At 37.8% G+C, this 24,187-nt stretch overlaps 1 protein-coding gene across 3 annotated transcripts; it reads right to left on the minus strand.

Annotated features, from left to right (window-relative positions):
* LOC122071448 (protein ENHANCED DISEASE RESISTANCE 2-like) lies at window positions 1–23,426 on the minus strand. Of its 3 annotated transcripts, none has more exons than XM_042635803.1 (4): window positions 23,239–23,418; window positions 23,032–23,127; window positions 7,477–7,578; window positions 1–575 (listed from the first exon to the last, which is right to left on the minus strand). In XM_042635803.1, exons 1-4 carry the CDS (start codon window positions 23,401–23,403, stop codon window positions 483–485), a joined length of 456 nt encoding a protein of 151 aa, XP_042491737.1. In that variant the 5' UTR covers window positions 23,404–23,418; the 3' UTR covers window positions 1–482. The 3 variants fall into 3 exon arrangements, with proteins under 3 accessions (XP_042491737.1, XP_042491739.1, XP_042491738.1); XM_042635805.1 differs by lacking the exon at window positions 1–575 and adding an exon at window positions 2,070–2,793 and having other exon boundaries at window positions 23,239–23,425; XM_042635804.1 differs by lacking the exon at window positions 1–575 and adding an exon at window positions 2,071–2,745 and having other exon boundaries at window positions 23,239–23,426.
* Window positions 23,427–24,187: the final 761 nt, after the last annotated feature.

Here is a 24,187-nt window from a genome sequence, read left to right on the forward strand (position 1 = left end):
AATGGTAAGACAAGGAAACTTATTCTTATAAAAAGAAATAACTATCTACATCACCAACCAGAAAAAAAAGCAAAACTAATAATACATGATGCCTCTCAAAGAAAATTACTGCCGCCTTAAATTTCTGCCCAGGAACATTAAGTTCAAGTACTCTTTTTTTTTTGGAGGGGGGAGGGGAATAGGATCTTCTATGAGTAACTCAAGAGTGATATTTGCCAGACATTTTCTGTAGCACCTATTGAATCATTACCTTCTATCTTTCTCTCTACTATAATAGCATACAAGATGTTTTGATGTAGAACTGATGTAGTAGTTCTTCAAATACTTGTGAATTTTCATGGTTCGGTCAATTAAAATCATGAGAGATTCATTACAAGCTTCCCAAAGAAGCATCGGAAAAAAATAATAGAACCCAAATGAAATACATTCCCAAAGCCAAAAAATAGAAAAGAAGAAACAATGACAATGGCCATGTGAGAACCTCAAACCTCAAAAGGTTTAGCAGAATTGAGCTTCACACGATTTAATTGAACTGTACCAAGAATGTACTCAGGCAGCTCGTCCTCTTCCTTAGCCTGCAAAACAAGTGCTCTTAAGCATCGATTCCACAAACCCATGCAGGTTGCACATTTGTGTCCATTTAGTTGAAATCGTAGTTGTCAAGGTGTTGACTAGGTGTCTAGGTGCCTTCAGGGTGTCAAGGCGATGCCTTGCCTTACAGTATGTAAGGCCAAGGCTGCCACCCGGGCATTGCCTAGGACTCTTTAGTCTGCCTAGGTGGTTGGATGGGCACCCAATGCTCTTTTGTGTTTTTTAAATTATACTAACATAGTTTATTTTTTGTTCAATTTATATTTTACTACTGGTTTTGACGTTGGTTTGTTGTGAACAATCGATCAGTTTTATAACTAATGGATGCTAATTTTTATGTAAATGTTGGTTTCTTTAATTGAATTTTAATGTACTTATGATGTTTATGCTTTGTTAGTACTAAATATATGGGGTAAGGGAAAAAAAAAAAAACACTAGGACGCCTTATTGCCTTGGCTACACCTAGGCACCCCTCCCCCACCTTGGGTCGCCTTGACAACGATGGTTGAAATTATTGTTTCCAGTCCAAGAAAACTACTACGTCAGGGTGGGCTTGAGTTGAGATACAAAAATCCAATGTCTGTTTCACAATCCGAACCCCAACAACCATGGTAAGCACTTACATGAAAAGTACATGTTTTATTTTTTAAGTTACAAATTTATTTGAAACTTTTAAAGCTTCATACATTCCAAACAATTGTGTCCCTATAACATCCCACCTTCAAATCCTTCTAAATTAAGATTAATCCTTTTTTAGATTACAAGGTCCTAAACAGAAGAAATAAATACCAAACCAAACTTATGCCAGCTTCAAGAACTGCAACGAGGATGAAGAGGGCTTGGATTTTGAGGAACTTGAATTTTGAAAGAAAATATTTACTTACTGAGTTGGATCTTCAGCTCTTCAGAGCCAAAGGATTACGGGGTCTAACACATTGAATCAACCCAGCAACTTGGAAAGATAAAACAAAACTTAAAGATGTATAAGCTTATGATGAATATACTGATCATATGTTGTTTTTATATTTTCGCATACCCATCTGTCTCTCTCGGCTGTCTCCTACTGGTATGCATCAACCTATGAAAGATGAGATGGCTGATGTTGACTATGACAACAAGAGATCAAAATTACTGGCTGGAGAACTTTGTCACAGCTGGGATCACACTATAAATTCATGCGGATTGCACATTTAGCATTTGAACTGTGGGCAGGTGGTGCACATAGGCATATGAATTGACTACAGGGAATTGTTTTTAATATAGGAAACTTGGATACCATATGGACTAGAATGATGGCAGTAGAAAAACAAAATCAAAATAGAAAGTTTCAGTGGCATGAAGATGTTGAGGGCAAAAATGAAAGGAAATGGATTTAGTGGAACATATTAGAGCACAAATAAGCAACAAGGTTAAAACCTGTAAATAATAAAACGAGAGGAAAAGGAGAGGAAAAGGAGGAGGGAGAGAGGAGAGGAAGTTGTAACTCTTGGGCGTCACAACCTTAGGGTTGAGATTCTCACTTCAGTCAATATAAAATCACGACAACACCCTGACAAGGGCATGAAAGGCATAAAAAGGAAAATAATAAAGTTACTGCTCACATGAACAATACCTGTGAATACTGTTAACGACACTGTTTACTTGAACAGTGCTATGAACCCCCTAATTGCTAACTTATAACACTCCCCCTCAAGCTGGAGCATAGATATTAATCATGTCCAGTTTGTTACAAATGTAATCAATTCTCTTAGTAAACAAATCTACAAGTTGTTCCCATATCCGAATGTAACCTGTAGAAATAATCCCTTGTTACAGCTTTTTCCGAAAAAACGTGGCAATCTAACTCAATGTGTTTCGTTCTCTCGTGAAACACAAGATTCAACGCAACATGAATAGTAGCTTGTTTATCACCACAACTGCATGGGAGACATATGGGAAAACCCAAGCTCTGTCAATAGTTGCTTTACCCACATTAACTTGCATGCGACATGTGCCATGCCTCGATAGTCAGCTTCGCACTTGACACCACAGTCTATTTCTTGCTCTTTCAAGACACAAGATTTCCTCCAACAAATATCAATAACCAGTAGTTGACCATCTATCAACAGGAGATCCAGCCAATCAGCATCACGAAAACCTTCAATACGTCCATATCTATGATCAAAGTACACCAGATCACGGTCTAGATCCTTATTGAGATGCCTAGAATACAAATAATGACATCCAAGGATTAAAGTATCGGTATTGGTCAGCCAAAATTTAGATACGTATCGGAGGGTATCGTATAGGAGATACACTAAGATATGTATATAAATGGATAGGAAACACTTTTTATACACTTTTGCATAGAAAATAGTTAAAAAAAACTATATATAACATGTATTATGCATAAATAAAAAGAAAATGTATTATGCATAAACACTAAATTGAGAGTATTGCACTAAGAATCTAAGGTCTATAGTTGTCCCATAAATGTAAAATTCTTGTTCCCAACCTTGATTTCCACTATAGTTAGGGAGAAAAATGGTTGGCAGCAAATTTGGAACAAAAACCCCTCAAAAATCGTGTTTTTTCCTCTGAAAAATGACCCATCTTGGCCATTATATGACCATAGTGCATCATATTGACCGATACATACCGATATGCACCGATACATACCGAAACGTACATTTCACCGTGATATAATTTTCCATAGAGTATCGGTGCTTATTGTATCGTATCGGTGTGTATCAGTACATATCGATACAAAAGGATTTTAAAAATTCCATGTATCGTATCGGTAAGGGTAGATACAGATACTTATTGGCCAATACGGTATGATACGTACCAATACTTTAAAAAATGCTCACAACACTAACAAGAAAGAAAATATCAAGTCGAGTCACAATCAAACAGTTAAACTTCCCAACTAATATCTAATATTTCTTATGATCATCTAGAACATCACCACCATCACCTGTAAGTTTCATATTAGAATCCTAGAGTATCTATAGGTTTGAATCCTAACATCCCTGTTTCAAAAAGTAAATTAAAAACATACTTTTACTGTGAAAGTGAAATGCCTTTGCTTGATTGAACTACCTTAACACCCAAAAACCTTCCTTTATCTTTAGTTTGAAAATTTTGATGCAAGTGTAGTTTCAAACTCTCAACACCTACAGAGTCATCTCTTATAATCACAATATCATCAATATACACTATGAGAAATATTCTCCCTGCACTATTGCCAATAAAGCACTGAATGATCACTGCCACACTGTGTCAGCCCAAAATCTAGAACAACTTCAGTGAATTGACCAATCCATGCTCGAGGAGACTGCTTCAAGCTATATAAAGACTTCTTGAGCTTGCACACCATACCAGACTCCCCTTGAGCAACAAAACCCGGAGGTTGCTCCATATAAACTTCCTCATGGAGATCAACATGTAGGAACACATTTTTAACATCTAATTGGAACAAGGGCCAATGGTGAGAAGCAGCAAGAGAAATCAAAATGTGAACAAATGCACGCTATAGGAGAGATTGTTCTTGGGTCTCGCTGGTTATGCACTTGTTGCACATAAGAACTAATAGGAAGTAGAGAGTTCAACTCTTCATACACCCTCTTAAAATCATCAAAGTATTGGGTCAAAGGATGACCCTTTCGATCAGACCGATAAAATTCCTGTGACAACTCATAGATACAGGAGAGATTGTTCTGTCCTGAATATAAAATATTTACATATTCCCACAATTCCTTCACAGTATTAATATGTGTTATAAACTTAAACAATATAACTCTCTGTAGAATTCAACATCTGTCCCAAAATATGTGCATCAATGGTGTCCCATGATGCATCACCAGCAGGCTTTGTCTTTGTCAAGTGACTCTGTTGCTCATGGCTAGTTAACACCAACTGAACAATTTTCTTCCTTTGCTGAAACTTAGAAATACCTTCCAGTTTCTTTTCAGTGATCCGATTGGAGGACGAAGACACCACCTTAATCACAACATTCTTTGCATCAGCCGTTGCATCAGCCGTTGCATCAGCCATCTTTCACAAAGTAATCAGAATTCAATAGGGAAGAAAGATAACTCAACCAGAATATGATACTAGATGGAGTGAAGACCTATATGCACCAACCACTATCCACAAAAAGGGAAGCCAAATAGATTCAGAGAGAAACCCTGAAACAAAAAATTGATAAAAATTCGATTCTGAAACCTGAAACTGAAATAGATTCCTGAAAGCTGACTTCAATCTTCACTCCATTAAACAACGACTACCACAAAAGAGACCTAATTCTTCAGTTTCTTCATGATCTTGTCACTAAAACCAACCAAATAACAACATATGGTACCACTTCAAACCAAGAACCTAGAAAAACCACAAATCAGATCTGTGATTAGAAGAAGGTGAACAAGATCTTAAGGTGAAAGCGTAGCAGCACCTAAGGATCTTTGATCTGCTCAGATACCATGCAAATAATAAAAGGAGAAGAAAAGGAGGAAGGAGAAAGAGGTGAGAGAAATTGTTGTAACTCTTGGGAGTCACAATCTTAGGGTTTAGTCTGCCCACTTCATTCAATATATAATTATATCAAAACCTTGACAAGGGCATTTTTTTTTCTCGCTAAAAGATCATTTGCATAGTTTTTAAGGTGCTGGTAAGGCGAAGCCTTAGTAACGCCTTGGCGCTGATGCAGTCTAGAGATGGTAAGGCAGTGCTCCGCCTTATGTGAAGTGGCACCTTATGGGGTTTTTTTTTTTTTTTTTTAAATACATTTTAAAATTACTTTATGAAGATTCCAAATATAGATTTTTTATTGGTAGGTGTATGGTTTTTTTAACACTTGAGATGTATGGGATCAGCTTTACTCCACCAAAAATAACCAAAACAAACAAAATAAAAACACGATTCACAAACAGGGTTTGGATTTTGTCAAGGGTTTTAAGAAAGGGCTTTGAGAAGGAATCAAGGAACAAGGAAGAACCACTGATCCAGCGACCATATTGCTCTGGCAGCGGTAAGCTTGCTCGGGCAACGGTGAGCTTCATTTTTCTTTGACAGGAGTAGAAATATAGTGGATGACCTTAGGGCTTAGGCACTCATTTTGGCATCATAGAGGTAAGTATAATAAATACTTATATTTTTTATGCCTTATTTTCTTTATATTTATAATTTTGTTTCATAATTATGTATTTATATTATATGTTAATATGATTGACGATTGATGATTGATGAACTTAGTTTATTCACTTTATTGATTTGTTTTCTTGATGAATATCTTACATTGGTATGAATATAAACCTTTAATATTTATTTAACATCTGAGTAATAGGATTCAACTAGGATTTGAGCCAAATAGATTTGTTTTCTAAAAAAATTACACATGAACGTTTTAGTCGATAAGGCGACGCTTTATGCCCGCCTTATCGTTAGGGCGCTCCGAAAGACCCTCAAACGCCTCCGTCGCCTTAAAAACCATGATCATTTGTATTAAAAATAAAAAGAAAAAGAAATTAACACAACATACTGGAAAATCCTGAGAAACTAAAACAAAAACTTCCTCTGGCCCACTCCCCACCTTTAGCATGGCCATCAGTAGGGAAGGGAACCTAAGAAACAAAATACGAACAAGAAAGAGTACTACATCAAACTAGAGCATCCTAAACCTTGGTCTACCCTGACCATCAACACACAGGTTCTCTTGGACATAAAAAGAACCTGTGAATACTGTTTATGACAAGGGCATAAAAGGTATAAAGGACATAAAAAGGAAAATAATAAAGTTACTATTCATGTGAACAATACCCGTGAATACTATTCATGACACTGTTCACGTGAACAATGTTGTGAACCCCTCAATTGATAACTTCTACACAACCGTTTATTCTTAAAGCTTGAGCTATTAAGGGTAACAACAATGTAATCAACACCCCCACACGTGTAGGCTTGTACACATAGGGCCCTACTTGTGACACATTCTAACGCGGAAATACCATCATGTGGCACCGAGGGGAGAATATGTTGGAGAACATTGCTGCATTTCGTAGGGATCAGACAATCAACCTCCCTTGCTTTGTTACCTTTTAGAACTGCTTATCCTAATAGTTCGAGATTTTAAGTAACAGAAATAATAATGTATATCAACAGGCATGCTTTGATTAGATTTGGTGATGAATTCTAGAATCTAGGGGCGGAGTTTGTCATTTTGGAACTTGCCTCCGAGATATTATGGGCTTGAATAATTAGTATTCGAGTGTAGAAGGAAAAAGTGAAAGCGTGCTTCCACATATAAAATTTAGGACATGTTTAGCCTATCCAACTCCCCCCCTCCATTTCACTTAAAAGGGCCTTGGAAAATCAGATTTTTAATATAAGCCTTGTTTGTTTCATCATAACATTTTCCATGCAAATGACATTTTTTACATACAATCTTTTTTCTATGTAAAAGTTTCTTATTTTAAAACAAACTATGAATTATCCTATTTTACAGGAAAAAATTTCCTTTCCCATTTTTACATGAAAACAGACAACCTATAGTGAAGTTTCTGGAACAGCCAAGTCTATTAGTGTAGTTGAAGGACAAAATTAGTGATTTTCTATATCAGAATACTAAATTAGATGCTTTATTAATGTGATTCATAAATCATAACAGAGTTTTTGGTAAAGCCAAATAACCAAGGCTGATGACTTTTCTTTGTCCTCCCCCTTAACCATTATACTCTCAAAACCATTAGATCTCCACTATTTGTGGTGTTTTGCTTCAGAAACACAAGTACTAAATGTTAACAAGAAAAAGCCAAGAGACAAAAATATGACAATAATAATTCAAAGCAACATTATTAACACAGAAATGAGAAAACTTTCACCAAATACAGAAATTAGAAGCGAACAAACCTCAAGTAAAATTCCAAGATCAACTACTATGCTTGTAATGTATCCAAGGACCAAGCCAATTATACTCCTTGCAACAGATGACGAGCCAATATCCACATCAATCTGCATGAAATGGATTTTCTTCAGGATTCTAGAAATTATGGAGCATGTACCAGACTAAAGCAATGAGTAAGGTGTTGAATTAAAATTTATCTCATAACACAAGCCTTAGTAGTAAGTACACAGACATAGAACTGCACCAGCTAATGAGCAGCAATGCATCTGGTTCCCTCTCTCTGCCCGCAGCAAAAAATTCACCAAATAAAAAGCAACTGAGACATACATGTAATTCAAAGCAAGAAATTTGCTGAAAGGAGAAGGAAACCCAAAGGTAAACAAGAATATAGTATATCTAATGAAAAGACAACAGTCACCACCTATACCAAGACTATGAACCCCTCAGCTCCCCCCAGCTGCAAAGACAACCACCTACCTAGAAGACTCTAAATAACTCCTATAGCCATCTTTTACTTGTCTCAAAGTAATCTCCAGTTTCTTTCTCATCCTGTATGTTAGAACCTCATTATTATCCGCACTTATGCTCTCTGTTTCCCCCATTTTGTCCAACCATAAAACTTCAGTTGTCTGAATGATAATCTATTTTTATTATTTATAAAAAAAAAAAAAAAAAAAAAAAAAAGTGAGGGAGAGGAGTAACAAATAAATTGATGCATATTTTCACTTCTAGTGTCCTCACCTTCGGTGCACTTGTTGGCATTTGCCTCTATTTTGACTGCAATAGGAGTAAAAAATAATCAGCAGGAAGTTGACTTAATGGAGTCTTAATCTTGTCCTCAATCCTCATTCCCACTGAGACTGAGTGATAGTCTGATGCATCATTTCCTTAGCTGGAAGCCTGGAACTTTGAGCTGTCTTTTGATTTAATACTTTTGAGCTGCTGAAAATCCCTTCTCTTATTTTTTTGGGTGAATAATAAATATAAAAACAAGGGAGAAAAGGGGGGGGGATATACAAGGCCCCAAAGGAGAAAATCAAGGCTCCGAGGGGAGCAAAGCAAAACCAAAGTGGGGAGACAAAAGAGATGAATGTAAACCCCAGGAACCAATAATAAGCTGGTTCCTAGGGGAGTCCACAACATGGTGACCAAGGACCAAAGAAAGCTTGGAGGAGACATCGAGGTAGATGGAATTCCAAATCTTGTCAAAAGAATCCCTTCTCTTTTATATCCTCAGGATGCAAAGTTTAAAAAGAAGAAAAATTGATACTTTAAATCCCCAAGTAATGCAGAACCAGGCTAGTCAAGAAGCTGGTACCCCAAAGGATCACTCTTTGGCTTGTTTTCATCTATCAGGACACTGAAGATGATTGTATTTTTGTTTATAGAGCTGCTATTGTAGTTGTGATCTTTTAAGATGATTTATTTAATTATTTTTTCGCACTATTTATTATCTTTAGTTTATCCTGTTCACCATTCATAGGAAGCTAAAGTTTTGGGAATATGATGTACACACTACTGGTAGTACACTCCCTCTCACAATATCTCTCCTCCTTGGCACTGACATCTTTCCTCCTGGACCATGTGGGCCCCCCTATATACTAAATGAGGCACTCCCTCCCGTGTGCCCATTGGCTTGGCATGGGAGATGCCAAGACATGCAGTCACATTATTACTCTTTTAGTTTTGGACTTTTGCAAGGTTATTTAGGGTTTTATGTTAGTTTAGTCTTTTTAGTACCTGCATTGTTTCTGTTGAGAGTTTAGTAAATCCCAATTTATGTCTGTAGAACATCCTGTTTACATTACTTATAGTAAGTTTTTTTTGTCCCATTAATTGTTCTAATTTAGGCAGGTTGGTGGATAAACCTAGCCAGACCTTGACACACTGCCATCATATATTTGCGCGCATAAAAGATGTTACAGCTGCTTATCCCAAAATCTCGAGCTGTTAGAAGGGCATACAACAATTTATATCGACACTCCCCCGCATATGCAAGCACACACACATATGAGACAAATGCATTCAATTGAAACTGTTATAAAGGATGATGTTTCTTACATATAGTAATAGTCTATTGCCATAAAGAGTGTTGGGATGGTTCAAACTCATAGTTGGAAGGGTCCTCAGGAATAGGAGTGACTAGGATGATGTTTTGCACTGATTGAACATAAGCATAATATTGACCCCTGTTTAAATAATTACAGCAATGTGTCTCCCACTCAGTAGAATCACGTCTACTGCTCTGAAGTGGCCAATGCCAGTAAAGTATTGAGTTGTGGTTATGCATGGCTGTGTCCATAACTTCCATACCCCGAAGAAGCCCCATGTCCACAGCCTGAAGAAGCACCTGGAGAGCATATTGTCCAGGGCCTGATGAAGCACCAACATGATCTGAACTTGTGCTCAGTGATTCCATGCCCCACATAAGCACACCACTGTAATTTGGATTGAGGGGATGCTTACCTTTCTGACTGTCATAATTCTCATCTCGGGTTGTATGTGTACCCTGCCTTACATGTGAATTGCATCATCCTTCATAAGATTGTGAAACCCCAACAAGACTACCACCACCACCAACATCATCATCATCATTATCAGTAGCAGTAGTAGTAACACCACCATCACCATCACCATCACCATATCACCATCACCGTCACCGTCACCATCACTGTCACCGCCTTCATCATCATCACTATCCTATTGGGTTCCTCTATACTAAGCACATGACCTAGCCCTCTTAATTAGATGATCATCAGAGATATTGGCATCCTCTGGGCCTTGTACTTGTGTATATGTTGTTGCTTGTGTTTCATCATCATCCATTTGTCTAATGATGTTCTCAATCACTAGATCAAGTGTGGTTGTTTTCTGATCCTCACTTAATTGATCCATCACCATTACCCTATCAGTGTTCACAATCCATGCTCTAATTGGATCTTCTTCATCAAGTATGTGGTTGATGGTGATTTAGTTGCATTTATGTCATCCCCTACACTCTTCAACTCTAAGTATTTCATCTTCAACTTCATATTACAATGCATATACACTAACTTCTTCAATTTTGCATAATTGAGATGATTGCAGAGTTTGGTGTGTATTGACCGGAAGGTACTTTAGTTACTTTCCAGGCACTTGACGATGCCTTTAGGGATAAACTCGAATTGCAATTGTCTTTAAGTGTGGAGCACCACCCCCTATAGTTGAGCCACTAATCAGTTGCATAATGATAATTCCAATATTAAGAGTTTGAAACATTCAGAATAATATTAGAAGTTTGAAACCATGTTAAATAACATAATAAATTATTAAATCTAACTTACTAGGGTGTTATGTTGTTCTATAGCCCAGATGGTTATTAGATTGGCAAATCGACGAAAGGCCTACCGAAAGTACTTTACCTAGAGAGGTATTAAAACAATAGTTAGCCACTCTAGTGTTTGTTAATACAATCCATGTCTCAATCTATTAAACATTAGACAATGTATTACTAACCTCATCCATGGCAGCTTGGCCTTGTCAATATCTGGCTCCAATCTATTAACAATTGTACATATTCGGTCTATACCCTATTTTATTGTTATTTATTGAACCTCCAGATTCAAATACTATGCTGCACATGGTTTGTAATTGATGTTAGGATACTAATAAGTAAATAGTATGTGTTCAAAATGAAACCTAAGTAATCTACTTAAGGAGGAGTTATGAAATTACCTTCCCAGGCGAATGAGAGAGATCTTGAAGTTAGTTAAATGAACAAAGATACTAATATGGTTTTATGAATTGTTTAGATATTATGAACAGTGTGAACCAACATCCTTTCCCATTGGTCTTCTAGAATTTTAAAAAACTTCTTGTTTGATGTTGGATTGTCATTATATATCTTCTTCCTCCGTACTTCTATGCCATCAATCATCTTATCCATAGTTTGCTTTTTATGCCCATCAACCTCTCTAAGAAGACAAAAGAGTGGCATTATAATAAAGTCGATCCACCAACCCTGTAACGCCCCAGCTCTTTTAGCCTATGGGCCTCAAGGCTTTAAAACGCATTGTGCCATGTTAAGGAGGCTAGATGTTATCAACTAGTCCAGCAACCTCCCACTAGGCAATGTAGGACTAAAGTTTGTACACCCTCACGATCTTCCAAACCCCCATACTTGCCGTCTCTTGGTGGGGATACCTCACCCATCTCTAGGCGGGTCCAGTACACTTTCCATTTTCTTGGGTGTCACACAACCTTTCCCAAAGCTTTGCAAAGGTGAGAAGGTCTTGAACGTTTCTCCTAATTTCAAACCTTGCAAAACTACTACTAGTTAATAACTCGAAAGAGGTGAACATTTGAAGTAGACCTTCCTTTTGGGAACATAGGCTATTAAGTGCAGTATAATTTGTGCCAAATCATGTGGCTACAGGCCTCATTAAATCCACTTTGTGTGCCTCTTCATCAATGCCAATACCTAATTGTGATGATAGATAAAGTTGGTGATCTTCCTTACATCAGCAACCACCTCTTGCACCTTCAGCATATCTCCAATGCCCTTGAATATCAAATCAATACATTGGGCTGCACACGGTGTCCAAAATAGATGCCTCTTCAACATAAGCATGTAACCGGCCTTTTTGAAATTTTCTGCATTTTTAGTCAGTATCTGGATGTTATTATTCCTTTATGTCCTCCACAACCTCATCCATTAACTTATACAAATAAGTTGCATCCTTGATATTATTAGATGTAATGACAGACTTGTAGAAGACCGTCCGGCCTTCACAATATATAAAGAAGTTGATGATGGACAATCTGGTCGGTCCACTTTACCCATCACACATGATTGTCACTCCATATAGAGGCCACTTCTCTTTGAACCTCTCAATATACTCATACACCTCTCATAGGTCCTCCACCACTCATGTGCTAAGGCAACTAACTTATTTTCAGCCAACTTCATCTTTCTTGTTTCTGAAAAGTTGGACATAAGCCAGAGCCATTTATAGTATGAGCTTCAGTAAGGATTCATTAGTTGTGGATATTCTTTATCATAGTGATTGGGATCCTCCACCCTTTATCTCCCCTTTTTTATTGCAATCTGTCCTTCCATCCCCAGAAGGCACATTGGTTTTGGAGATATTTGTTAACAAATGTTTAGGACTGCAATGCTTGGACCAGCAGCCGGGCTCTTTATTTATAATCAAATATTAGGGAGAGATTAAAATGATATCCCCAACCATAGCCGATTCATTTAATTAGATTCGGCTATGGTGGAGTGGACAACTTGACCCTACGACATAATATACTAATCCTACACTCCCCTTCAAGTTGAGTATAGATGTCACTCATGCCCAACTTAAAAAAAATAGTATGGAAGACTTTCCTCCCCCCAAGTCCCAACCCCTTAGTGAAGATGTTAGCCAACTGATCGCTAGACTTCACGAAGGGCACACAAATCAGTCCATTGCTAAGCTTTTCCTTGATGAACTGTCGATCAATCTCCATATGCTTTGTACGTACTAGATTATGGGAAATATGATCGTTGTTTCGTTCGTTGTTTCGTTTTCACAGTATAACATCATCAGAAGATAAATAGGAACACCAAGGTCTTGAAGTAAAATTCTAAGCCTAATATCCACTTAGTATATTAGTTACACAGCAGTACAACAGTAATCATAATGACTATCTAGTATCTACTGGAAAGAACTATGACAGCCTGGATGCATTCCACGCCCAACACGATGGAGTCGACGTGCATTTTCCTCTGATTGCACCACAAATGCATGCCACATCATAGTCTAAGAGAAGAATCGAATGTAGTCCTCCACAACTGCCAAAAAGACTGAGTCATCTATATACTGAAGGTAACCTATCCGAGGGTATGTATCACCACCATAGTATGAAGAAGAAGAACCCGCCATGAGCTACTGCCAATTGATGGTTCCGACAATATGTACGGGTTGGTTGGGTATGAGAATAAACTGTCCACAAAGCCACCACCATGTGACTGGGTCTGGGAGCCATAGTCAGTAGACTCAGTACCAGGAATGGATGAACTAGATGTATGCCCTATCCCGGTGAATTGACCATAAGATCCATGATACTCTGACCAGGTGCTCTCTCAAGTAAATGATGGGGCACGCCATTATCCACTCCCTCTACTCTCACTGAGGATGACTATCCCCTCCACTCAAACTCATTCTGCCAATAGAAGTAGATAGACTATCAACATCCATACAATCTCGCTGCCCATCTCCATCGAATTGGCGATGAGGCCCTCTAATGTAACCTGAACTCCTCCCTCCACCTGATGGACGTGTATTGTGATCAATATCTTATGTGGCATACTAAAACTGACTCTCCTCAGGGAATCTCACTGGCTTCGACTGAGGCTTTAGCTCGCCTTATTCATACTACTCTTGAACTCCCTCAAATCTATCACCACCTCCACCACCATCACCATCATCGTCATCATCATCACCATCACCATCACTATCACCATCACCATCACTAGCAGTGTACCATCATGTGTCTGTGTTTGTGTTTGGGTGTGGGTATGACCACCCGATGAAATGGACCAATCATCATCTTTATTTGATTCATCTCTACCAGATGCAGGCTCGAACGGTCGGGGGGGCTGTGAATGTATCCTTCCCTCTGTAGCCATATAATCATCAACATCGACCGCCATCTCTAGCACTACATAAGGGTCTAGCCTACCTCCCGGCTGATCCATCAAGGCTTGCCTCTATCCATCACCCAATCTACTAAGGATCCTCTTTATTGAGTCAATTTGGAAAACATCAGCTAGCTCGATCTGGCCCCTATCATTCTCCATACCCATGCGTATGTGCTGCATCCTTAGTCTCATATTATAGTGCATATACACTAAGTCAGAGAATCTTTGTTAGAGAGACGTTGCGAACCCAATCTATTCTGCCTTTTCGAGTGGATGAGTGAAAATGTACTCCAATTTCTTTCATAACCAAATGCAGACCATCTCTGGGAGAGTACTTTGATGGTAATTTTTCTTAGTTCCGGTGTCGAACCACTATACAACACCCACCATTCAGCTGCATTACAAATTACGAGTGTAAAAGATTATTTTCGTTTCAAAACACTTAACACTTGGATAAGTAACATACTAAAATTTGGATTTCATACCAACATCAGTACTCATACGACCCGCGAATACGATGTGGGCTCCAAAGCTACCTAATGCATCCCTAAATTCTTTCGTCTATAACAAATTTACAAATAGCACCCTAGTTAACAACAATTGTACAGATATTTAGATTCCTATAGTACCACAAAAATCACCTCAGTATTGGCTTTGGCTTGTAGATCGGGGTTTGATTGCAACTTGGTAACCACCTGCTTCACTGCTTCATCACTGCTTCCAGAAGATCCAGATCCAATGTAAGTCTATGGGTGTACTGATACTTGGGGTTTAAATAGTATGCTGAAATTTGATAAAACATATTATTGTCAATGTTAACATTAATGCATTTTTCTCATATAAAAGAATGTCTTTAGCCTTGCTTACCAGCCTTATGCAACGGATGCTTGAGCTGGCGCTCCCAACGTTCTTCTATTATTTCCACAAATTTCTTACTTCCACGTGGGTTCGCAGCATAGACATGTTCCTTCATCATTGCAACATCAGCATACAAGCTTAGCAAGGTGGGTTTAAAAAAAGAATCCACCATCTTCAACACACCAACAATTGATGCCAAGATTTTCACCACTTGACCCAATTATGTCCAAAACTCCTCTGATGAAATGGTTGGTTGTGCCTCCCTACTGCCAGGTGATCCCGCTTCCCTCCAACCATACCTCTCCTCAGATGCGAACATGGGTTAAAGACCAACTTTTTTGGATTCAAAACTTTGGAGTGCAATATAGTTGGTCATCTTGTGAGAGCAGGCCTGACCAAGTCACCCTCGCACTTCTCCCTTAATAGGTTCAATGAAAATCCATGATTATAGACAAATGTGCTCACTTGCCTTGCCCTTTCAACCACAATCTTCACAATTTTCATTTTCCCCATGTCCTTCAACATTAGGTCAATGCAGTATGCTGCATACGGAGTCCAAAATAGTTGGAATCTGAGGTTGTTCACCATCTTCTGTCCGGCCTTCTTGTAGTTGCTTCTATTGTCAGTCATAGTCTGAACAACATTCTATATCCTAACTTCTTCCACAACCTCCTTTAAAAGCTTGTAAATATGTTTGGCATCCTTTCTTTCCTTGGATGCATCAACAGACTTCAGGAAAATGGTTCTATAATCACAATAAACCATAAAATTGATGATGGACTTTCTCGTGGGCCCTATCCAACCATCACACATTATGGTAACCCCGTAGCTCTCCCACAAAACTTTTAACTCATCAATATATGCTTTCAATTTCCTCTTCTCCTGAGGCAAATATACACTCATCACCTCATATGTAGTGGGCCCCTTTATACTTGGATCGGCCTCAGCAATAACATCAAGCATCGGCTGATAATAGGGACCTGTAGTGGCATTTGCCGGGATGCTATGAAATAACATCCACTAAGACACAACCTCCCCAACAGAAGCTTTCATATTAGACCACATCCCCTTTATCTTATGTTGTTTGCTGACCTTTTTCCTGTGGATCCTATTGTAGAACAGGGTTCACACGAGGTGGTACCATTGGAGGTAGAGGTGGAGGTGGGGCTGCCCTTGTACTCTGTGATCTCCTAAATGGAAGAGGAGGCTGTGAAGATCCACTATCCCCTGCTTTAGATGGACCAACTCCTCTACTCTGTCTACATCTTTCCTCCTCACGAAGACTTTATCTGCTCAATGCTTGCCCCTGCCGCCATTTTCTAGTCTCTTGCTCAGTTTCTATGTCATCAAGCACATAAATAGGGTCATCACTATCATCGTCACTATTATTATTATAACGATGCATGGGAGCATGTATTACCTCCTCAAACTCAATCCTCGCCTTTTCCTTTGCCGCTTTCCTTTTATTCCCTCCCTTCATGTCTTCAGCTATGACCTTAGCAATATGATTAGGCACTTCCCTGCATTTAGCCACATCTAGGGAATTTTCAACCAAATGTTGCTTAAGTCTTATAGCACCATCACCCATAAACTTCTTGTGACAGTAGTTACACGAAGTTTTCCTCTTATCTCCATTAATAGGCACTTCGTGTTTTCATACAATCTCCCACTATCACGACTACTATCCCGACTACTATCACGTCTCCCACCTTCTCTCCCTCTTCTCCCTCCTTCCTCATCGCCTCCTCTATTAGCCATTTATATCACCCCAGAGCTGATACATAGAAAAAAGAATATCATTATTAAGTAAAAAATATATGGTAGCTACTTATATATTTTTTTTGTATAAAATAATTTTTTAATCAATTTAAAAAAATATTTTAATGGCATTATACAATAAAATCAAATATGGTATAGCATAGGGGTGTCAATCGGTCGGGCCAGGCCGGTCTCGATTAGACCTAATCGAGCTTGACCACTTGGAAGCCTTGCACCATAAATGCCCATTTAAGTAAACGGGCCTAGCTTTAGGGGGCATGGTATGGTTTATAATCTGACTGGTCGGTGTTGGGCTTTAATCAGGCTTCCTTAAACGGGTCTTAATTGGGCCTTAACTGGGCTACGGACCTAGTTAACTCTAAACGGGTTTTAAAGGTGCCTACCATAAAATTATTTTTTTAAGTGGGTTGAAGGCCTAGAAATATGTGACACAAGTCTTTAATCAATAAGAGAAGTGATCTGAGATTATGGTTGTTCTTTAAAAAAAAGAAGAAATTATGACCATTACAACTTACAAAACAAAGGTTAATTAAATAAAATCCTATTACAAAGCAAAGGGTAAGTAAATTTAATTAGGTTCCTACTAGTAGTGGCAAAATAGGAATTTTATATAGTATTAAAGGGGTCGGGATGGGTCGGGCTACGAGTTGGTTCAAGTCTGGCTTATAAACGTGCCGGTTTGGTCGGGCGCCCGACTGGCTAGCTACTTATACTATGAACTCCCGTTTAATAAACGTGTCGGGCTTGGGCTTGACACATTTATTAAATGGGACGGTCCAGGTCGGGCCGTAAATGAGTTAGGCTCGATCGTGTGTACCGGTGCGGGCTCAGAATTGACACCCCTAGTATAGCTTAACAAGCATCATGTATGTTTCAAAACACTTTAATATTAATCTCCTATTTTTATTTTATTTTTAAAATCAAAACAAAATATTTTTCCATATTTTTAAAAATATTTTTCAACTATTAATATATTTTTCTAGTTTTTTTAAAAATTAAAATAAATAATTACCTGCTGAAAAAAATTTTCACTGTGATAGAGTTGTAGAACAGGCAATGGTGAGTAACATATATATATTTGACATCATCAAGGTATATTTACTATAAAAAGTAACAGTTTATGTTAATGGAAAATGAAATTTTAAACCAAAAAAATAAAAAAAAATATTTATGTACCAAAAAAAAAATTTTTGACTCCGTGAGGTCATAGATCAGCCTCTAATGTCTAACATATAAAAATTTAGAAGCATCCAACATGTATTTATATACTATTTCAAAAAAAAAAAAAAACTTTGGTCTGGTCTCTTTGTTTGGCTAGCTTCTTCTTGGTTTAGCTGGGTTTTTCTTGCTTGTTGATCCGATTCTGGATCTTACTTTGTTTTATTTGGTTTGGTCGCTTTGTTTGGCTAGCTTCATCTAGTCTTCCCCCCTTGTATATTCTTCCTCTTGGTAATGAATTTATTTAGTCATAAAAAAAAAGTTTTAGGGAAAGAACTTTACCTTCACTAAGCTTGGAATGTGTAGACCTTGTTGGAGGAGAGATTTGGAAGTCAAAATGTATAATGATGTGGCTAATTAGACTCCAATAGGAGTGATTTGTGTAAAAAATTACAGCTGGAACCGAGATATAACCGAAATAGTTGAGACAGGCGATTTGATTGTCTCACTGAGAGCATGTATTTATATTATGTGGTTTGTAGCATTTCGATATCTCGCCGAGATGATACTGAAATCTCAGTCGAGATATTGAAATTTTGGCCGAAACAATGTACAACAACTAATTCGTAATACGTTTTGTTTTGACAAAAAAAAAAAAAGCCAAAATTTCCGAGATCTCGACGAGATTTCGAACCATGGACACAGCCAAAATCTTTGGGGGAAACAATAGAAGAGGATGAACCTTGTTAAACGTAAATAGGAGCACAGGAATCCAAGATCTGGGTGGGCATACGATTGATGAGGTAGGCAGCAGTAAGGACAACATCACTTCAATAGTGAGCAGGAACATGACAGGCAAACATCAGTGCTCAAGAAACTTCTAAGAGATGGAAATTCTTCCTTTCTGCCATTCCATTTTGAGCAGGAGTGTTGACACAACTGGTATGGTGAGTGATTCAATTGTCAGCCAAACAGTTTTGGAGCTGATCCTCCATGTATTCTTTGTTGTTATCACTGCGAAGGATTTTCACAGTGGCATTATACCGGGTCTAAACCATCTTATGGAAGAGATGAAAACAACGGAACACTTCAATTTTATATTGCATTATGTAAACCCACATAGTGCGTGAATGGCAGTCTATAAAGGTTACGAACCATCTATTACTAAAAATCAAAGTGCAACGAAAGGGACCCCACACATCAGTATGTACTATATGGAAAAGAGAATCACTTCTTTTTTTTTGAAGGGAAATACGTCAAACGAGTTTGTTTGGCCAAAATGCAAGCCTCAAAAAAAAAAAAAAAAAAAAAAAAAAAAAAAAAAAAAAACATATTTATTACAATTTTGAACTAATGAAACATATGACGAAGTCCCTAGAGGACGACCCAATCGGCAGTGCCATTGATAAAGATCCGAATAAGCCGAGTTGAGCTAATGTAACTGAGAAGGTAATGGAGTAGGAGTAAGAGAACCATCTTCAAGAAAATAGAGACCACCATGCACTTTTTTACCACATCAAATCGTCTTCCCTATCACTAGATCCTGAAAAATAGAGTGGGATGGAAAAAAGGTTACTTTGCAATTTAAATCTATGGTTAAACTACTAATGGAAAGGAGATTGCTGGTGAATTTAGGAATATTTAAAACATATGATAAGGTAAGGGATGTAAAGCAACAAATAGAACCCTTCTTAAATACAGAAGAGAGGGACCCATTTGCTACTTGAACTTTGTTTTTGCCTGAAGAGGGAGAATATTGATGAAAAAGATCGGAAGAACTAGTCATGTGGTCAATAGCACAGAAGTCTATGATCCAAGGATTGGAAACAACTGATGCATAGTGACACCGAAAGGGACACCTAAATGGGAAAAATTGGAACCTAAAAGGATAGAGGTTGATGCAGAGGCAGGTGTAGTGGCAGTAGATGAGGCCTTCAACATTCAATGGAAAGCCTGTAGTTCTTCCTAAGAAAGACCAATATCAGTTGAAGTGGGAGAAATAACAGTCTCAGTGTGGTTTGCCTTGCTCTTGGGTTTCCCATGGCCACATTTGGCCTCAAAATCAGCTGGCTTACCATGCAGCTTCTATCAAGTGGCCTTTGTATGCCATGGCTATTTCATAACCTCCTTAGAGGAATCACTAATGCGAGTAGATCCAACGAAATTGATAGAATTAGTGGTAGTCTGTAGACCAGATCGATCTGTGGTCTTGAGTATGAAGCATGGCAGAATGACGACTTTCTTATTGACCATGCATATGGTTGCTCTAGTGTAGGAAAAGGAGATCGATTGAGAACTTGGACTTTGATTTGATCATAATTCCATATTTAATCCAGCCAAAAAATCGTAACCTGAATTTTATCAACATGCTTACGATAGGCAGCAATATCTGTAGCAATGGTGGGTTTATAATTGACAAAGTGATCAAGCTCCTAACACAGATTGTGAAGCTCTGCATAATACTGAGAGATAGATAACTCCTGGGTTGTGTCATGGATTTTCTTCCGTAATTCATACACCTGGGCATCATTCCCAACTTGAACATGTGTTTCTTTTGCAACTGTCCATATTTGAGAGGCAGAATCCAATAACAAATCACCTCTAGCAATGATGGTTGCATAGAATCGAGCAAAAAAGACATTACCAGAGAGTTAGTAGAGATCCATTATTCCAGAGACGAACCAGTGGAAGAGGGCGTCTTTGTAGACCGTAGTGATGTGTCCAATGAGTCCACGACTAGCAATATATAGGTAGGTTGATCGAGACCAGATTAGGTAATTGGTTCCATCAACTTGATGGAGATTGCTGCAAAAGCTAGGTAATCATTTCGAGTGTCTCCTTCAAATCCTAAGGTAGCAATAGTCATCTCAAAGACTTAGACATGATGATAAAACCAAATAAACAGAGTCAGCAGAGTGTGCAAATCGATGTAGGCAAAACACCCCCCCATAAAAATAAAAAAATAAAAAAATAAAAAACAGATTGATTTTTCCAAAATTGAGTTTGAGATGGAGATTTTTAATTTCTCAAGAAATACTTGTCAGAAAAGGCTGAAATTTGGATTGAGTGCTCCTCTGGGCTCTGGGTATGGGAAAAATTTCCTAAAAAAATAAGATATGTCTGAGAAGGGATGATCCCAAATTGATTTTTGTCAATGTTTTGGAAAAATCCCTAAAAAGGTGAAATCGTAGGGATTATAAGGTCTTCAATTTTTTTTGTAGATGATGATAGATGCAGCCCAACAAATGCAGGTCTTGATCATTAATAAGAGAATACTCGATCTTCAAAGAGAGAAGAAGTTGATCCTCAAAAGGTGAAGATTCCAAAATCGCAGAAGGGAGCAACAACCATTTATCCAGAAAAAAACTTCATTCTTTGTTTAAGGTAAGGTGTAGGGCGGAAACTAGATCCATGGGTCACCTCATTAATACTGCCCCTTGAGAAAGAAGAGAACAAACAAAAGAATAAGAGATATACAGATCGAGAGAAAGAGAGAGGTGATGCAGGCGATAGAGGAGATAGAGGAGGGGAAGGTTTTCTGTAACCTAGATCATATATTAGGTTTTGATACCATGTTAATAGAATTGTTTAGGATTATAATGCTTGGACCAGCAGCCAAGCTCTTGTATATGAGTAAGAGAGATTACAATAATATCCCCAATCATAACCGACTCACTTAATTAAAGTCGGTTATAGTCGAGTGGACAAGTATGCCCCTGCTGCATAATATACTGATTTACAATATTGTTGTTTGGTCCCCTTCTTCTTATGGGACCTTTAGTTCTAAGTCGGCATAAGACCTCATCAGAGCTCGTGGCCCTTTGCCTCCTAAGTGCAATTTGGTTTGGTTTAAAGGTAAAATTCCCAACACAACTTCACTTTTTGGTGGGCCTTCTCCAACTGTCTCCTAACGTAATCCTTCCTCATTCACTGGCAATCCCTACCTCCTTATCTTGTTGCCTTTGTTGGAATGCTATTGATGATGTCAATTATTTGTTCTTTGCTTGTTCTTTATCCTTTTCGGTTTGGAAAGGGCTCCTAGAAGAGTGTTGGCCTTCGAGTAGGAGAATTCTAGCTTATGAGGGAATAGGTTTAGTCAGTTTTTTGAGTTAGTTATGATTGTAGAAGTTTTACTTATGCTTCAATTTCACTGCCCTTCATTTTACTTGAAACCAGACGCAGAGCCAAAAGGAACTTCCCGGTCTCTAGTCATAGAGATCACTTCTATTTTTAATATCCACTAGCAGGAGTCCTCATGAAACTCATTATAGTGCCTTCGATGAAATCAGTTTTGAGCCATCAGAGAAACTATAATACATTTCGTTTTCATTCTAAGCAGTGTAACTACTCAGGAGTCAGGACATAATAGTTCTTAAAACTTGTCCATGTGCACTACAATGCTAACTTTATCAAACATCCAAGGGAAGATAAGGACAAAGAAGATTATGATCTTAAGCATCTTCAGTGACAATTAGGAGGTGGGCATAAGAAACCAGGAAAAAGAAACCAGGGAGCAAGTGATGAGTGAGTTATTGAATATCTAGTGATGGATTGTCATAGGGACTATGTTTCACATTTAAAAGAAAAATTTGCATCAACAATTAGGCTTTCAAAAGAAAATCAAAATAATTCTTCAAAAATAATGGTGGTATAGTCTTCAGGAAATTAACCTAGTTGATATGGGTAATGGCTATGTGACTAAGGTAATTCTACTTAAAATGGGGTTCGATAGAACTGTACAACACCAAACTCAGCCTTATCTGACAGAAATGTAGATAGTCAATTGCATAACTCCAGCCCAAATTTGGGATAGGAAGGCTTCAAACAAAAAATTGTTGAAGAAACTTTTTTCCTAATTAGGACTTCTACTTGAATGACTTGAGAAACTCAAGAAATTTTTTCTAACTCCCTATTCCTAAACATCTATAACATTCAAACTACTCAACAACGACTCAAGAATAAAATCAAACAACTTGAGAACCATGAGGGCATGTACACTAATATAAACAAAATATAAATATGCATAAAGACTAAAAAAGCACCAAACCAGGAGGTACTGAACTAGATGATGCTGGAAGTAAATAGAGATGACAGTTACCTCCAGAAAATTATCTTGTCTGAGGTACTTGCATGTAACTGCTTTCCCCAACAGGCAAGCTTTTGTACCAACTGCACGCTTGACCATCCAATATCCCTGCATGACCCAATAAAATGCAATAGAAAAAAAAAAGTTGGATATAAAACATAAGAAAGCTACTCAATCTTTCCAGCTCTTGATCAATAAGATGGTCAAAGTACTACTTACCTCTACAATACTTGGGATAAGTTTAAATCTTGCATTCCGGAATATATCAGTCCCATCCACAAATCTACCCAATAAAGATTCTTTCCTTATAGGCCGGTCAGCACCAAAGTAAAAAACCAAACTGTAGTTTGGTTTGGCTGGAACCTGAAATAATATGACCATCATATAATTTCCTCTTTGAATAGTCAAGTCCACATTAATAGTGCGAAAACAGCCTGCCTCAGGATAGACATTGTGATGGCTATGGGCCTGTTAGCACCATGGTAGAGATCCATTATCCATACATAATACAACCAACAAATATTTTCCATCTGAATAACTACACTGATACTTGTAGACTATAACATGAGGACAGTCTTAGAGAGTAAGAATGGGATGGTGGAAAGGAACAGATAAGGCAGCTAATATATTTCATGTAATAAGGGTACTTTGGGTACTGGGACATATTATGTTGTATTGTTCTTTTAATTTTTTACCTTTCTACCTCCCTTAGCTCCTTATATTAGCATGGGGGTTGGTACGTAATTTCCCTTTTGTTATTGGTTATGTGAATCAATATAGGTGAGAGTAGGCCAATACTCTCTCACACATCATTCTACTATAACTTTTCTTCTTCATGTTCTTCTTTGTCGACATTTAGATTTCAACTGCACCAATGGTTAGGTTTGTAAAGAAAAATAAATTGGGGATAGAAAAGCACATGAAAATTAAAATAAAAAAAATTCTTTTCTGACTGTGATTCACCTTTATATCCCTCACTGAACTACAAAAGAAAAAATAAATAAATATTTTTATTATAAAACCTATCAGAGAAATTATAAACACAGAACATGAGGAAGAGAGTGGGAGGGAGAGCATTGGATGAAGCAGTCAGGGCATACATTGTAACGACATAAACCTCTTATCTATTTATTTACTAGTTAAGTTTAAGGGCATAGGAGCAACTTAA

This window comes from Macadamia integrifolia, unplaced genomic scaffold (genome assembly GCF_013358625.1).
Source record: "Macadamia integrifolia cultivar HAES 741 unplaced genomic scaffold, SCU_Mint_v3 scaffold_227A, whole genome shotgun sequence".
NCBI classification, from domain to species: domain Eukaryota; kingdom Viridiplantae; phylum Streptophyta; class Magnoliopsida; order Proteales; family Proteaceae; genus Macadamia; species Macadamia integrifolia.